This window comes from Antechinus flavipes, chromosome X, assembly GCF_016432865.1.
Source record: "Antechinus flavipes isolate AdamAnt ecotype Samford, QLD, Australia chromosome X, AdamAnt_v2, whole genome shotgun sequence".
NCBI lineage: Eukaryota > Metazoa > Chordata > Mammalia > Dasyuromorphia > Dasyuridae > Antechinus > Antechinus flavipes.
Window position 1 is genome coordinate 14,951,444 of NC_067404.1, and position 16,758 is coordinate 14,968,201.

General features: G+C 54.0%; 2 protein-coding genes across 2 annotated transcripts in view; one reads left to right on the top strand and one right to left on the bottom strand.

Annotated features, from left to right (window-relative positions):
• The window catches only part of BCAP31 (B cell receptor associated protein 31), a 29,579-nt gene extending 26,728 nt beyond the window's left edge, over nt 1-2,851 (top strand). Inside the window, exons 6-8 of the mRNA XM_051969019.1 lie at nt 241-343; nt 1,292-1,392; nt 2,575-2,851. Of these exons, the coding sequence (XP_051824979.1) occupies nt 241-343; nt 1,292-1,392; nt 2,575-2,613 (243 nt within the window). The 3' untranslated portion in view covers nt 2,614-2,851. The remainder of the gene's footprint in view (nt 1-240; nt 344-1,291; nt 1,393-2,574) is intronic.
• Nucleotides 2,852-4,154: 1,303 nt separating this feature from the next.
• On the bottom strand, nt 4,155-15,994 carry SLC6A8 (solute carrier family 6 member 8). Its single transcript, XM_051967842.1, has 13 exons — nt 14,805-15,994; nt 10,860-10,991; nt 10,454-10,703; nt 10,145-10,277; nt 8,952-9,086; nt 8,367-8,470; nt 8,167-8,291; nt 7,058-7,170; nt 6,831-6,968; nt 6,637-6,739; nt 6,411-6,511; nt 6,117-6,287; nt 4,155-5,631 (listed from the first exon to the last, which is right to left on the bottom strand). The coding sequence occupies exons 1-13, from the start codon at nt 15,076-15,078 to the stop codon at nt 5,491-5,493; spliced, it is 1,920 nt and encodes a 639-aa protein (XP_051823802.1). The 5' UTR covers nt 15,079-15,994; the 3' UTR covers nt 4,155-5,490.
• Nucleotides 15,995-16,758: the final 764 nt, after the last annotated feature.

Below are 16,758 nucleotides of genomic sequence, written 5' to 3' on the forward strand. Positions count from 1 at the left end.
CTGCCTATGTCTTCCCTACCCCCAGAAGGCTGGCTTCTGGTAAAAGATTTTAGGCCAAACAGTGGGCAAGACTTCCTCTTAGCCCACTCAGAGGAGGAGGGGCTTAGGCCTAGGCTGACAGTGAGGCTTTCCTTCCGTATTCCCGAACATGGCAATTCAACTGGCAGGTGAAGGGTGGGTCTGGATTCCCTGGGAGTGCCCTCCAAGCTGGGTAACCCAGGCCTCCGGTTCTCTTCCTAGGAAGCGGGTATATCGGACCTGAGTGATGAGACGCTGGTGGAGAACAAAGACCTGAAGGATGAATTGGAGAAACTGACCGAGGAGCTGGCCATCAGCAAGCGAAGTAAGGGCCGGGCCCTTGAGAAGATGACCCCTGGGTTGCCCCCTTTTCGGGAAGCTAGGGAAGAAAAACCTGGAGTTTCTCCCCTTCTGCTTTTCTCTGCCAGGCCACTCCACCCCCTCCCCCTGCCCCCCACTCACACACTTATGTGTATGCCAAGCTATCATGGGGCCCAGCAATGCCAAGCAGAGGTCAGGAGCTGGCAGTGCCAGTGGATACAGAAAGCCGGATAGTGTTTTGTAGCAGCACACAATGTAGAATAGCTGTGCCAAGGGGGAGGTGTGGGGAGCCCAGAGATACCTTTGAGCTGAGAACAGAAAGGGGCATTGGGGGTGGAGTGGTAAAAGTGGAATGAAGGCTCCAAGGCCACAAAGAGCAAAGTTTAGGAGGGGACTGGACAGTGGAGTTTCTCAGAAATCCAGATCATCTGTGATCTTCGCCAAGTCATTCCTTCTGTTCTCTCTCCCCCCTCCCCCTGGCTTTGGAGTCCCTGTTTCTCCAGAGACCTCTAGAGATTGAGCAGCTTAGCTCACTTAATAAGTGGAAGCAGGTCCTGAGACGGGGTGGGGAAAAGGTCAGGACCAGGTGTACAGAAATGGCCTCAGGGTTGGTTTGGTTTGGTTTGCCTTGCCCCCCCCCCGCCCTCCCCTCCCCCCCCCACTCGGTGGACATTGTTGTGCATTGGCTGTACGTTGTCACCAGCACATCACCCAGAGCACTTAGTTGGTGTGGCCCCCTTTCTCAGAACCTCTCTGTGGTATTGGGATGCCTTTTTGTGGCACACCTCCCTTCTTACTGTAGTTCTCTAACCTTTAACCTCGTGTGGGGAAGAGGACGACATAAGCTCATTTTAGAGGCAGTCACTCTTCCCAAACTTTCCTGAAAAATTCACCGCGGCACGCAGAGCACCAGACCCTCCCACCTAATTTGTCTCCCGTCTCCTCTTCCAAGACCTGGAGAAAGCAGAAAATGAGGCTCTGGCCATGCGCAAGCAGTCGGAAGGGCTGACAAAAGAGTATGACCGCCTACTGGAGGAGTATACTCGCCTCCAGGTACGTGCACAGGACTGGCACCGGGGTGGTCTATCTCCGGGTATGGGTGTGGGATAGTGACGGGGCTTCTGGGATACTGAGAACATTTAATGGAAGAAAAAGAAACCAGTTTTCCCCTAGGCCTCTAAAATTTGAGGAGCAGGAGAGGTCCAGATAGCATCACCCCTGCCTGGAAAGTGACACCGACACTGAAGGAAAAGAATGGGAGCCAGTACAGGTGGTAGATGGAGGGCATGCTGAGGACTCCTCCCCGGGCTGCTTGCCAGAATGTCCTTGGCTGTCAGGTGGCAGGGCCTTTGGATGGGTTCGGGCAGCTCCTCGTCGTAAAGTGTCCTTGCCAAGCACGGGGATTCTGGCTCCCCATTCTGAGGTTCCCACCTGGCAGTAATGGGGAGATGCAGAAACCAACATGGCTGTGACTTCTTTGTTCATCATTGGCCCCTGAGTCATGGCTTGGGCCTTTCCCGTCCTCCACCCCGATCTCCTTAGATGTGGCAGAGGACGAGAAGCCAGCAGGGCTTCCCTTCCCTGTCCATATCTGGGCTCAGCAACTCCCCCTTTCCCGGAAGTCTGCTTAAGTGACGGAAGTTCATTGCCTTTCTTGAGGCAGAAATGGACATGATAGGTATGGGCCACCTTTCCCATATAGCCCCATACTTCCCCCAAAATAGCTCTGAGACCAGATTGTGGAAAACCATTCTGGAGCCCGACTGATCTTGTCTCAAGTTGGGGTGGGGAGTTATTTATAGGCTCCCGCCAGCTATTCTGGGCAATCACAACCAGTCCTGCCCTTGGTTGGGAGCCATGGTTGGCCATGGAGGTCCTTAGGTGCTGGTCCTGGCAGCTGCCATGTCTCGTGTCCATACTGGGTCCTGGTAGGGCATAGCTTGAGACCCAAAGTAGCAGAGGAGTCTTTTCAGCCCTGTCTCTTTGACCAGCCTCTTTGATCCCGGTAAGAGGAGCCAAAGCAGTTTTGTGGGCTTGGGTTTGTGCCTTGAAGGTGCCGAGTGTCCTAGGTGGTAGAGTTGATTCTCTCAAGGTGTTTGGTCTCTTCCAACTGGCCCCACCCTGGTGGGAGTCCAGCCTCCCAACTCCTCCCAATGAGCTTCACTCAATCTCGGTCACCAGGGGAGACTTTTTGGTTTTGTGTCACTCTGCTCTCTGGTTTCTTTCCCTCTCCAGGTTGCAGTGAATGGCGCAACAGACAAGAAAGAGGAGTGAGGGGCTCTTTCCAGGGGCCCCACTGCTGACATCGATTTCACTGACTCTGACCCCTTCAAAGAGGTTTTCTAGGCAGAGCTTGGCCCCTTCTCCCTCTCTCCTCCCCCCCCCCCAAAAAAAAAAAAAAAAAGAAAAAGAAAGAAAAAGAACTGGTTTACCTAAGGAGGGGGTTTTTTGAACCTGGTTTGTTGTTTGGCATTTCCTTTGTTAATCAATAAAGTTTACCTTGTTACAAGAAGTTGTTTTTTGGTTTTGTTTGGAGTTTTTGGTTTTTTTTTGCTTTAAAAAGGAAATTTTGAACTTGAATTTGAAAAGAATTTTATAAAGTCGATCAAAATTTAAAAATTTGCAAAACTGATGCAAAATATATGATTGTTATTATGTTAATATAATCAATACATTATATTAATACACATATTCCATTATACACATATAATATGTTAATGTTATATATATTTATATTTACTATATAATTTATATGTATTACATATAAATATAATATAATTATATGTATATCAATATATAATTATATATTGTATATAATATTTGTTATATTTTTTATATAAATATGTTTGATAATGTTTTAATTATGTGTATTATATATAACAATATATTATAACAACTGTTTAGTTGATATATATATATAAAACATTTACATATATAACATATTTTATAATGTAACACATAATTTAATATATTATTTAATTAAAATTAATATATTACTTGTATAATTTTAATATATTGCATATTGTGCATATATTATATTATTTATAACCTCCACCATGGTGCTGGTCTTGGCAGCTGCCATGTCTCGTGTCCATACTAGGTAGGACCCAGTATAGCTTGAGACCCAAAGTAGCTGAGGAGTCTTTTCAGCCCTGTCTCTTTGATCCCGGTAAGAGGAGCCACCTTCTAAAGTGTGGAAGTGCAAGCTTTTCTTGGAGGCGCTTTTCCTTGTTGCTCTCAAAGCTTGCCCTAAGCCTTCTACTCCAAGACCCCACACGGTCTTGCCAAGGGGAAGAATTAGTTGGTTAGAAGAATGGTTAGTTGGATAGTTCCTCCCAACAGCAATTTCACCATTTCACCTTCCATTATCTATTCACAATTTATGTATTTTGTGTTTATTAGTATTAGATTTATAAAGTTTTATTATATATTACGCTTTTGTTTATATATCGTGTTTACTTTTGTTCTGTATCATATTATTGATAATTATGTTGTATTAGATAAATTACATAATTTATCATAGATTCATACATATATATATAATTATATATAGTTGGTGTTACAAATAATATGTATTCTATAGATATCTCTATTATATTTTATCAATATATTTTTTAATATTTCATATCATATATTTTTTGACCAGGCTCTGTCAGCAAGACCGCACCGATATTATCCAAAAAAAATATTTTGGATGGACAGGACAAATTTTAATCTAAATCTGCCAACACATGAGGCAGGGTTTGTTTTCTTTTTGGGGGGGGGGGTGGCTTATTTGGATAGGTGGCACTCCAAAGGAAAGGCAGAACCAACAATTTGAAAAATGACATGTCTTTATTGCTATGTTTGCAGGTGGCTTTTTAGCAGTCACAATATCCCAGGGCGCACCCCCCCTCCCCCAAGACCTGTGGGTGTCTGTGGGACCCATTTTGGCTGTCAGGATTTTTTTTTTTGTTGGGGTTTTGTTTTTGTTTTTGTTTTTTTTTTCTTTTTGACACAAGGCGGATTAAAGCTTCTATGTGGAGGACCGAAATAGCAGACGGAAAAGAGAGGGAGACACGGGCAGTGCCTCTTCCTGGGATGGGGGTCAATGAGTGTGAACCAGGCTGGTCTGTCAATAGAATACTGGCCACCCAGGCAACATTGCTGGGCAGATTCTGACCTGACCACTCACGTTGGTTAGGAGTGACTAAAGAGGGACTAGGATTGGAGGCTTTTTTTCCAGCTTTTTTTTTTTTTTCTAACAAAATTAGATCTCTATCAGACTCTTGGGGGTGGAGGAGGGTCGTTTCTGTTTTTAGAAATATACAGGCAGAAATCACTCTTCTTAGAGTTTTTACAAAATGTGCAAAATACAAGTCTTCTTTGCCCTCAGGCATAATTTACACCTGGTATTCTTGATTCCATATATATCTATATACCGTATATATATATATGTGTGTATATATATATGTATTGTATATATCTATATACTGTATATATATCTATATATAGCCACTGTATATATGTACACACACCACGAGCACACGAGAGCGGGCGGGAGGGACAGATACATACACGCGCACGCACACGCGCACACACGAACACACGGGGTTGTCAGCAATTTGGTCTTGAGGGTCAGGGGCCAGAAAACACCTAACAAGCTCGATGATCGGGGAGGTGGGGAAAGAAACTCAAATCGTTTTTACTTTAGCAGAGTACAAAAACAAAGCTGCAGCTGGCACACAGAGTGGCTGGAACAAGCCAGGTGAGGAGAAAAGTCCCATCCGTCAAAAAGCTCCTCCAGCTTGGGGAGGTGGGGCAATGTTCCCACTAATGCCATGGGTGGGGATGGGGTCTTGATTTTGGTGGGTGTTGAAAATTTTATTTTTTTTGGTGTTTTATTTAAAAAAGAAAACCAGTTCAACTCAAGCACTCATACACCATGGCCCCAGCCTGACCCGGGTCCCCTCTAGCAATATCATACAGAAAAGGCTTCCCCTCCCCAGGGTCTCAGTGAGGGGGGTTGAAAGGAGTGAGGGGGTTTTACTATGGCTAAAAGAAGGGAGGCTGGTGGGGTGGGTAGGCAAAGGAGAGGGAGAGCTCGTCGGTCTCTCCCATTGGCTTTGGGCACTTTGGGCACCCCTTTCTGTCCCACCCCTTCACGGCAGGTCACATGACGCTCTCCACCACGATGACCTTGCTGCTCTCGGACACTGGGGTCAGGGTGGTCAGACCCCTGACATCAGAGTCCTGAGCCTTGTACTCCAAGTGATGGAGACCCCACACGGGCTGGGTCAGGTCTCGCCAACGCTGAGTATGGGAAGAAGGACAGTTGGTTAGTCAGTCGGGTAGTTCCAACGGCCATTTCACCTTCCATTAAAATGACCCATTACCGGAGAAGGTCTCTTGCCCCACATTCCACATGGCTCCCTTTGAGTCTCTCAGACTTCGCCGTGCATTTCTTTGCCAATTCCTTTTTGAAAAGTCTAGCTTAGTCCGCCGCCCCTAGATCTGTTTCCGCCCCACCCCTAGAGTCCCTCTAGGCCTCGATAGCTACTTGGGCTCAACCCATTTGGACACAAGTAAAGCTGCCGGTGAGCAGCAGGGTGAGCAGTTTAGCCCGGTGGAACCCATCTGTGGCCTGGCAATGAATTCTTGGCTCCCACGTCCCCGCCGCTCCAAAAGTCCAACAGGCTACCAAACGGATGCGGATTCGGGCCCGTTGGAAGGCACCTTTCTGACAACAGAAGCGAGCCAGGCACACCCAATTCCCAAAGCAAATCGAGGAGGCTGACCTCTATGAATGTCCCCTTGGCCCCGAGGAGGTGGTAGAGTAGGTAAAGCGGAACACATAGCATGGAGGAGAAGGCAAAGCACCAGCCCACTGCTTCACCCCACCATGGGTACACGTAGGTGTTGTTGTATACAAGTGGCTTGTAATACGCCACATTGAAGGTGAAGATGCCCTGAGAGACATGAAACCCAGCGGTCATATTTGAGGGGCTGCCCACCACCTCCCACAGCCCACCTCCCTCCTTTTTCAACCTCCAGTCACACCCCGCATCGCTTCCCCCCCACCTAGCTGTTACCATGCAGACCAGTGGGGTGAAGAAGGACCAGCACCATTTCATCCAAGGGGAAGGCCGGTAGCCGATCATACAGGCAACATCGTCCATGAACCGGTCAGCACCTAGTGGGTTTGGGGGCGGGGAGGAGAAAGGAGAGCTCATCTATCCAATACCCAATCAGACAGATACCCGTTTTCCAGCTTCCCATTTCCCTTCCCACCGTTCTCTGAGTCCGCCTTCCATTTACCATAAACCCAGGCAACCACTGCACACTCCCAGAAAGCCTGCCACAGCAAAGTCATACCGCTGGCCGAGTAGTAGTCAAACAACTGGAAGACGTACATGCCGCCCTTCGGGAAACAGAAGCCGAGGTCAAATGAAACCGAGTTCCAGATCTTCCTTCTCCCTCCCCTATCCCCTCCCCAAACATCCTCCACTTACTTCAGTAACCATGGAAAGGTCAATGATGAAGCAGACTACACAGCACAGAGCTACAGAGATCTCTCGATGGAAACGAAAGTAGTAGGAGGCCGGGAGGAGATCCAAGAGGCCAGTAATGAATCCTTCTACCCCTACAAACTGCAGCCAACAGAAAACAGTGGGGATGCTGGATGCCGCCTCCCCTCTTGGCCTTCTGGACCCCGCCCCCCTCCAACTCCGGGACCCACCTGGCTATCCAGGCCAAGCAGCAGTAACATGAAGAAGAAGAGAGCAGCCCAGAGTGGGGCCATAGGCATTAGGGTGACAGCCCGGGGATAGGCAATGAAGGCCAGTCCTGGTCCTGTGGATGACACACAACGCGTCACCAGCCCTCCCACGCGCAGGCATGTGTGACTCCTCACCCATCATGGGACTCCCTTGGCTCAGAGAACTCCACGTTATTGTGTTTGGTGATGGGATTCCCCTCCGAGTTTAAGGCTCCCTTCCTTCCTTAAGGCACGGGTCATACTGCTTCTGGTCCACCCCGAGAGGTTCTCAGCTCATCGAGTCCCCATCCCCATGTCCAACCCCCCTACCCCAATCAGGATCTGACGACTGTTCCTTCCATTCCCCTCCTCCAGCCTGACATCTGATCCCTAACAGGGGAGGGGCAGCTGGTCTGCAGCAGCTGCTGAAACCAGAGAGGTCACCCATTAACCCTTGGGGCAGCACAGCAGGGGCCAGCGCCTACTGGAACTCCCCTCCTTCCTTCAGCAGAAATCGTCCCCCTAGAAACGAGCTGCCAAAGCAGGACGAGATGCACCCTGGGCTTCTTCCCCTTGCAGTGCCCTGCAGAGCCAATGTGTGTTCTGACCCAAGAAGTTTTAGGGAGCAAAATTAGCTACCTCATGGGCTCCCTTCCGCCCTAGGCAGCTCGGCACTTGCCTCTAACTCAGGCCTGGGGGCCAGCCTCTGTATTGAAAATGTGCTGGCCTTGGCGCCAAAGAACCTGGAGTTGGACTTCTTACCAGCTGTGCAACTTTGGGCACATTGGTCCAATGGGAAGACGAGCTGAAACAGCTATGTGGTAGTTACCTAGCTCCTATGACCTCCCAGGCTCAGGCTGGGTAGAGCTCGAGGAGGAAGCCACTGAAGCCAAACTCTTCTGCCCCGCCCCCTACGTGTGTGTGTGTGCGCGTGTGTGTGTGTGTGTGTGTGTGTGTGTGTGTGTGTGTGTGTGTGTGTGTATCTGCACCTGTATGTGGGTCTCCCATTATCAAAGTTTGGGTCAGATGGTCTCCAACCTCCCCGTCTGCCTCCAGACCGACCCTTCCTTCCCGGCAGGCCCTTCCCATACCTGACTCGGCCACCTTGGAAATGTGCACACCCTGTTCAGAGGCCATGAAGCCCAGGATGGAAAACACCACAAAGCCTGCAAAGAAGCTGGTGCCGCTGTTGATGAGAGCCAATATGATGGCGTCCCTGGGACAGAGAAGAGAGTTAGAGAGCGCCACTGGGAAGTGCTGACCCGAGTCCCAGAAGGGAGCAGTCTCTTACTTGTAACAGTTGTTGTTAAAACGATTGTAGCTGCCCAGGGCCGTCAGTGCCCCCAGGCCGATGGCATAGGAAAAGAAGATCTGTGTGCCAGCATCGATCCACACCTGGGGGGGGGGGGAAGAGAATGCATAAACAAAGAGCCAGAGGTCTGGGCCTGGGCAGGGGCTACTGCCTCGCCATTGCCAGGCTCCTGTGCCCAAGGTAACCTTGGCATAATGCAGCCCAGAGATGCCCTCTCTTGATTCAACTCAAACAGCAGCTACTCTGCGTTTGAGCCAATTTCAAGGTGCCAATACAAAAACCCAACTTCCTATCTCAGTTTCCTCCTTTGTAAAATTGGGGTGGGGGGAGATGGGACGCGGGGGTAGAGAAGTGCCAACCTCAGAGGTATAAAGTGTTCCGGCATTGGGCCTGGGGTTCAAGTTCCAGACCTCCTCCGGACACCGGCTCGGTGCTCTTAGGCAACTAAAACTCCAAGTTTTACCGCTAGTCTGTGGCAGACCCGGCTGCTGGCTAAATTCTTTAACGCTTCTGGGGGACGTCGGGGCAGAGATTAGAGATGGGGAAGAGGCGGAAGTGGTTCACCTGTGGAGACCCCAGCTTAGACCAATCAGGCTTGAGATAGTAGATAATGCCGTCCAATGCTCCTGGCAGCATGACTCCCCTCACCAGCAGGACGAGGAGGACGACGTACGGGAATGTAGCAGTGAAATAAACAATCTGTGCGAGACCGAAGGCTGTCAGAAGCCCAGAAGGCCACTTCTGGGCCCCCCGGGTCCCCTCCACCCCGGGCTCAGCAAGCTCTACTTCTCTCCCTCCAGCCAGGCCTCCCAGCTTAGTCCTGGGCTTCCCTTTCGGTCCCACTGGGCCTCCCACTGAAAGGCCTTGGTTCTTCCCACCCTCCTCCAACACCCTCCTCCTCCTCCCCTTACTGAAGCAGCTGCCCAGGCTCTAAGGGTGTGGAGGCTCGGTTCAGAATAGGGAGGGACCTTTTGAGTCTCTCTGGCACATGCAAACTCCTCTTCTGGGGCCCCAGTACTTTGCAGCCTTTGTTGTTCACCTGTTGCCCTCCTTCCCCCACCCCCATTCTCCCCCACGCCTCTCTCCTTCATTGTCTCAAATAGAGGAGGCAGCCCGGGAGGCCCCAGGACTAACATCTCCAATCCTCCCTCCCTTTTGCCCACATCCCCACCATCCCCGACAATGGGGTCAGGTCAGGAGCAGGGAGAGGAGCAGTAGAGAGGAAGAAGGCAGCGGCCTTCTAGCTCCTTCCTTCCTCCAACTCCATGCTGGATTCTGGAGAATCCAGGGAAAGTGTAGGGGCTGTGGCTGGGACCTGCTGTGGGGGCAGAGGGAAATGGCAGTGACCCCCCCCCCTTCCCTCCTCCCACTCCAGACCAGACTAGCAGGGCTTTGCTCTTCCATCCCCTCCCCCAACAGGGGTGGGGCTGGGAAAGGGGCCAGGATGGAACATTGTTGGGCTGTTGTCGTGGAAACAGCATCCATATCCCAGCCCGTGAGCCTCGGTCTGGGAGCAGAGGAGTGCGGTGAGGATAAGTGGGGGGATTGTCTGGGCCTGTGCGTATGTGCCCTATGACTATAATGGCTTGGCTATGAACCCACAGGAGAGACAAAGATTCCGCCGGGTCCCCCTTCCGTAGAGGGCTGGAGTCTGAGACGCGGGAGAGGTACTGGGGAGCTGGGGATGGGGAAGGCGGAGGGGAGCCCCAGGGGTTCAGAAAGCAGGCTGGGGGAGGGCGGCGGGGGCGAGCAGTTACCTTTCCGGTTGACTTAACTCCCTTCCAGACACAGAAGTAGACCAAAACCCAACAGGCGAGGAGGCAGAGGGTCACCTCCCAGTTGAGTTCCCCCGGCGTCTCCAGACCCGAAGACAGGCGAAGCACTTTCTTTCTGGGGGGGGGAGATGTTGAGAGAATGAAGGGCTTGGCCATGGGGCAGGAAGAAAAGGGTGACCGAGTGCTTTCCAACTAAGAACTAGCTAGAGAAGTAGGGGAGGGGGGAGAAGGGGAAGGAGCCTTTCTTTGTTAGTTTAAACAGGCCAAGTTGTGGGGGGGGGAGAGACTTACTCCCAGAAGTCAATGACAGGGGAGCGCTGATCTGAGAGTTGGTCACAGGTGAGGTTGGCCACACTGGCATTGGCACAGTCCTCCTGGCGGAAGATCTCCACACACTCCGGAGTGTTCCAGTCATGCCCGCAGGAGGCCCAAGGCAGTGAGGCCGTGAAGGACTTCACCAGATAGTAGAAACCCCAGGCCAGCACCATAATGTAGTAAGTGTTGCAGTAGAAGACGATCACCATGGAGGCAAAGCCTAGGCCTAGAAGGAGGCAGAGGAAATGAGCGGCCCGCTCCGCCTGCCCGGGCCGGGGAAGGCGAGGCCTCGGTGCCGGCCACGCCGGCCACTCCGGCCGCCACAGACCCAAAGCTCAGAATGCCACTCCGGAAGGGAGGGCAGCTGCTCTAAGATGCCAACCTTTGAAGAGGGGACAGATGTTCCAAACATTGATGCTGCCAGCTTTCATAAACTGGCCCAGTGAGATCTCGAGGAAGAAGATGGGGATCCCTCCCAGGAGAGCAATCAGAAGATAGGGAATGAGGAATACTCCTGTAGGGGAAAACAATATCACATCCAGGTCACATTCCACATTCAATTATCATTTCAGAAGACTTATCTTCCCAGAGGACATCTGGGTTGGAATTCCCCACTGAAGCTAGCAATGTGGCTCTGAGCAAATCAGTTAAACCACTCTAAGCTCTAAAGTTCCCTATTTATAAAATACCTCCTAGGGTTGCCATCAGGATCACATGAGAGAAGGCTTATCTTACCCCATGAGGTCGAACGGGGAGGGATGAGTTTGGCCAGGTTGAGGACTGTTCAGAAAGTCCTTACTTTTGGGCCCCATCTCCCCATTCTACCGGACTCCGTTCATACTTCCCGTCCGCCTGCCAGTCTCGAGTTGGCCTTTTTTGCAAGGGGCCCCTCCTTGGGATAGGCCGCCCAGCCCGCTCGGGCAAGCGATGCCATGCCTTCCTCTAGCTTCTCCCGGGCAGGCTGTCGGAGACAGCGGTCTGCCACATCCCGTCCTCAGTCAAGTGGGCAGGCTTGCCTCCAGACGGCCAGATACGTGACCGGTTAGCCGACGTCACGGGGGCAATTTGAGAAGCACGGCCCGGACCCTGGTCTCGGGGTCAAGAGGTAGGTGGGAGACGAGGTAGATGGAGACAGAAAACACGGGCACCGAGCTGGACAGGGACAGTATGTAACTGAAGGCCGAAGCCAACTTTGTCCTGAATTAAAGACCTCCCACTCTAAGACAAGATAAAAGTTCTGTTCCCATTCCTGCCCCCTCTGATGGGTGTAGAACAGCGTGCGGTCAGAATTGGCTGATGCTATCTTTTTTTGACTGAAACTGCCTTTCTCTCTAAAACTTTACCAAAGAGGGGCTTGCTATGGAGAGAGGAAGAAGGCAACAAATATTCAATAAAAAACAGTACAAAAATATTCATCAAGATCAGCCTTGTTTGCAAGGGAGGCTCCGATGAGACCAGGTGTGCACGATCTTTGCAAACCTACAAAATGTCCTTCCCGGCCGGCCGGGCCGATGGGCCGTGGCTCGAGTCCAACCGGCCGGCCGGGCCACCACGAGCCGAGGCTTCTGTGCAAGGCAAGACTAACGCGCTTTAAAGAGGGGCTGGGGATGGAAGGAGGGCCTTGAAAGTGTGGGCAATCACTTATATGGTTGGTGCTTCCAGGCTGGCAAAGTGCTTGTCCCATCCTACCCCAACCAAGGCAGGTAGGTGCTCTTATCTCCACCCTGCAGGAGCAAACAGGCTCAGATTTGATTTGCCTGGGGCGGGGGGGGGGGGGGTCACACAGCTAAGCACTAATTCGGGTCTTCTGGATTCCTGCACTACACCTAGAGGCACCTTGTGGGACAGAAGGTATTTGATCAAATGGGAACTTTCCATTGTGACCGCACAAAGGGACACCAGATCCCCCAAAGCCAAGACCTTGGAGATCCTCTGAGGCAGAAATTTTCTGATCAAATCCCTTTAACATCTGAGGAAACTGATGCCAGAGAGAAGTGAGGTCACAATAGAAAAAGGAAACTAGGCCTTTCCCCTATGGAAAGCTGGAGACAGACTGGGAGGAGGAATGCTTAGGACAAAGTAGGGAAGGGGGGTCCTTGAAGCCCCCTCCCCCCCCACCCGCAGCCGTCCCTGGAGCTGCAAGTAAAATTAGTCTGGGTCCCAGCCTCGTGGGCACAGGCAGAGCTGGGGAGCTCAGAGGAAGGGGAGGGGGGAAAGACAGTGGCAAGCGGTGGGGTGGGGAAGGAGACGGACCTTCCCTCTCATGGCCCGGACCCCCTGCTGGGGCCTCACGCTGCCCCCCCCCCACGCTTGGACAAGTTTGAAGGAGAGAAGGGGGCCAGCTCTGGGAGGCACTGGGGAGAGTGGGGGAGGGGGGTGATGTGGGATAGAGGGAAGAGAAGTCATTTTGGTTATTCAGGATGCTATCCCCAGTGAGCCGATCTTCCTCAGCAAGACACACAGGTGGGTGTGAAAGCAACTGAGCCAGAGGCAGATGGCCAGAGCTCAGACCCCTCGGGCTTCAGGTCACAAGTAATCCCTACAAGACATTGTGAACCGTGCTCCCAGACTGCCTGCCTCATGTGTCTGCGCCACACTGCGTCATGTGACGCAACAGCCAAGAGCATGCATGTGAGAGAGAAGCCCAGGCCAGGGGGTGGAGACAGCTGGTGAGCAAGGAAGAGGCCCTGGGTCCCACAACCTGGGCAGGAGAGGGGCAGATGGGAGAGCTTTCTGGAGGAAATGGAGAAGGGGCAAGGGCCAGAGATGAAAGATAAGGACAAGGGAGAGCGGGAGACGGGCAGACACGAGAGGCAGACGCGGCCGACAAGTGGGCCGGGAGAGGTGATGGAGGCTTTGTGAGTGAACCTGGCAGGCGCACGAGCAGAAGCAGCTGGGGTCCCAGCCCCGGTCAATCGGATTTAAGGCGGTCCTTTTCCTCAGCTTTCCTTTCCATCGGGAGGAAAGGGAGGCAGATAAGCCACCTGCCCCTTCCCTCGGGCTCCCTCCTGCCTCAGGACCTTGGCCACCCAGGACTGGGCTAGCAGAAGGGTCAAAGCCAAGGACAGTGGCTGGCAGCAGTGGCGGTGCTCAGAACCTACCGGGACACCGGGGTTCTGAGACCAATTATCTCCCCAGGCAGCCCCCAGATTTGTTAGTCCACCAGTGCTGCTATGACCCTGAACCACCATGACCCTGTTCACTCTCCAAGCAGTCCTTCAAAAATTGTTATTTAATAGCAGGCTCCCCACCGCTTCCCCTCCCATCCTTGGAGTACAAATAAAATCACGGCTCCCATCCAGTAGCGTGCGTGCGAGAACCTACATACGACGTGTCATGTATGTATGTCCGGTTGCCATGTGCCCCCGTGATGCACGCCGTATAAGCATTCACATGTAACAGCATGTGAATGAGCATGAATGATAAACACATGCTTAGAACACGTGTTAGTGTGTACGCGTGTGTACAAAGCCAGGCCTGTGCACCTAAGAGAGCAGAAGCACCCCATTATGGACTGGCGGATAAGAGTAGCCCACTGCAGCTTGGGGGTGGGGGTGCGCCCCTCAATAGGGTACCGTGGGCCCAGGATGGGGGGAATGGCGTGTGGAGGGTGGTCAGACAGAATCACCTCCTAGAGCTCTCCCAGGAGCCCATGCTCTTAAAGGAGCAGTCAGCCCCCAAGAGATGATTGGGGAGGGGGGGCAAAAAAGGCCTTCGGTTTATACTTTTCCATGGTCTCAGGCTCCAACCCCCACATCTACATCCCCCCCCCAAGAGCCTCCACTATCTTTTCCATTTCCACCTCCCCAGTCTTTAGGGGTGGGCAAAGCAAGGACAGGCAGTGACAGGCCCAGACTCGAGCCCTAGTCCCATCCCGGAGGAATATCGCGGGGAGGGGAGGGGGCTCCGGGACCCCAGCCACTTGCTGATGTTCTGGCCATCTCTCGCCCGTCCTCCCCATGTACACACAGGCCTTTTCCCCTCCCCTTCCGGGTCCTCCCTGGCCATGGACTTTGGCATCTCAGACTGGGTAGGGATGGCCTGAGGTGGGGAGGACCAAAGGGAAGGGGAAGGCCAGTGTGAGGAATGTCTCGGGGAAAGTAGGCAGGGGAGTGGGAAGCGCCGCAGCCCGAGGGAGAGGAAAGCGGCCGCAATGGAGCAGGGGCCCAGAGAACAAGGTGAAGCAGATGGGGGATGGGGACCGAGGGGGGGGCGCGGGCCCCGGAGGGGGCGGCGGCAGGGGCTGGGACGAGAGGGGGCCGATGTGGGCCGAGAGATGAGATGAGAGATGAGCATCCATGAGATAAGGCAGGCCGGCAACACTCACCTCCTCCGTTCTTGTAGCACAGGTACGGGAAACGCCAGACGTTGCCAAGGCCCACAGCGAAGCCCACACAAGACATGATGAAGTCCATCTGGCGGGTCCATGTCTCCCGGGGTGGGATGGCCAGGCCCGGGCCCGGGCCCGGGCCCGGGCCCCCCAGTCCGGCTGCCACCACCTCTGCCTTGACCGGGGGAGCCCCGTCCGCGGGGTCAAGAAGGGAGCCCTTCTTTTCCCTGGACACGCTGTAGATGCCGTTCTCCGAGGTCTTCTTCGCCATGGCCCTGCTATTAGGGCAGGGCTGTGTGTGTGTGTATGTGTATGTGTGAGTTTGTGTGTGTGTGTGTGTGTTATATGTGTGTGTGTGTATGTGTGTGTGTGTAATACGACAGAGGGCTCGGATTGGGGTGTGTGAGGGAAATCACGGATTGAATACAAAGGACACTGTCTGGGTACTCCTGTCCCCTTTAAAGGAGGCGGATACCCCGGGTGCTCCGAAGCACAAGGTGGTCTCCCCAAATCCCCTCTAAAGGGTCGGCCGACTGTCGACAGCAGATGCCCCTAACAATTGGGGGCAGGGGCAGAAATCCGGGAGCAGCAAGGAAGCTGCCCCCCCAGAATCTGGGGAGGGGGGAACTGTTTTCCAGAGGGAAGGGGAGGGGGAAGGGGAAGGGGAAAGGATGGGGAGTCCCCTGGTTGGGGGGAGGATAAAGGGCTGTGAGGTTCGAGGGGGCGGGAGGGGGGTACTCAGAAGCAGTCGACAAAACACTTGAAAGTCAGCCTGAAGAATCTCATGTGTGTCCGGGGCTGGAGGGGGAAGGCGCGGACAGCTGCTGGGGACCGGGCCCGGCGGCGGCTGCTGCGACTGTAGTGGCGGTAGCGGCGGCTACAGAGGGGGGACGCCTGGAGGGGGTTAGCGGGGCCCGAGGCTCACCTGGCCACTCCGAGAGGCAGAGAACGCCGAGGGGCGAGAGGGCGAGCGGATCCCCGCTGTCCGCAAACTCGAGGAGAAGTCGGCGGCGGCGGCGAAGGTCGCGGCGGGGGCCGGCGGCTGGGCGACCCTGCAGGGCAGGGGGGGCGCCTCTGCCCCGAGCCCTGAAGGCTCTCCCCCAACCTCGGTCCGTTTCCGGCAGCTCCGGCTCCCGGCCGATCGGCGGCTCCTCGGCTTCGACCTCTCGGCTCTCTCCCCGGCGGGCAGAACAATTCTCCCCCCCGGCTCGGAGCCGCTTAAGAGCCTGCTCCGAGGTGATGTCACTGTCGCTCCACCCCCGACAGCCAGCTCCTCGTTCCTCCCTCTCCATCACTCCGCCCACCTCCTTGCCTTCCTCCTCCCCGCACTCTCGCTAGGGATGGGTTGGGCCCCCGCTGGCAAAGGCTTCTTAGCGGATTCCTCTCCCCGCCCCCAAGCTCTGCTGCGCTCGGCCCGGGCACCCCCCGCCCGCTGGGCTGCCGCTGCCGCAGAACGAATCCCCGGCCGGCCCCGGCTCCTATCGCTGCCCTCCCTGCCCTCCCCGTAACCTTTACTTCCCCCTCTTCGACGGCGTCCGTCCCCCCCGCCCCTCACCCCTCCAGTCTTCCGGCTTCGTCCCTCCCCGACCCCCTCCTTCCTGGGCTTTCGCTCCTGCTCCCGGCCCCCCCCTCCCCGCACCTGAGCACCTTTAAACGCTGCCCACCTTCCCTCCCCTCCCCAACCTAGAGCGCTGTGCTCCCTGCCCCCCCTTCCATTCTCTAGCCCACGTCTAGCCCCTCCCTGACTCTGGATGGGGCTCGTAGGATGGCCCAAAGGGGCAAATGGGGAAGCTTGAGTTGGAGAACGGGGATGGGGGTGGTAGTTAAGCTGTCCTAAACGAACGGCCCTTTCTGGGGCTCGCTAGCTCCAGCGCCCTCATTTAAAGGAGCGCCGGACTTCCCTTTTGCCAAAGGTGGAGGACTAGGGGGACGGAATATTACTTACACCGTG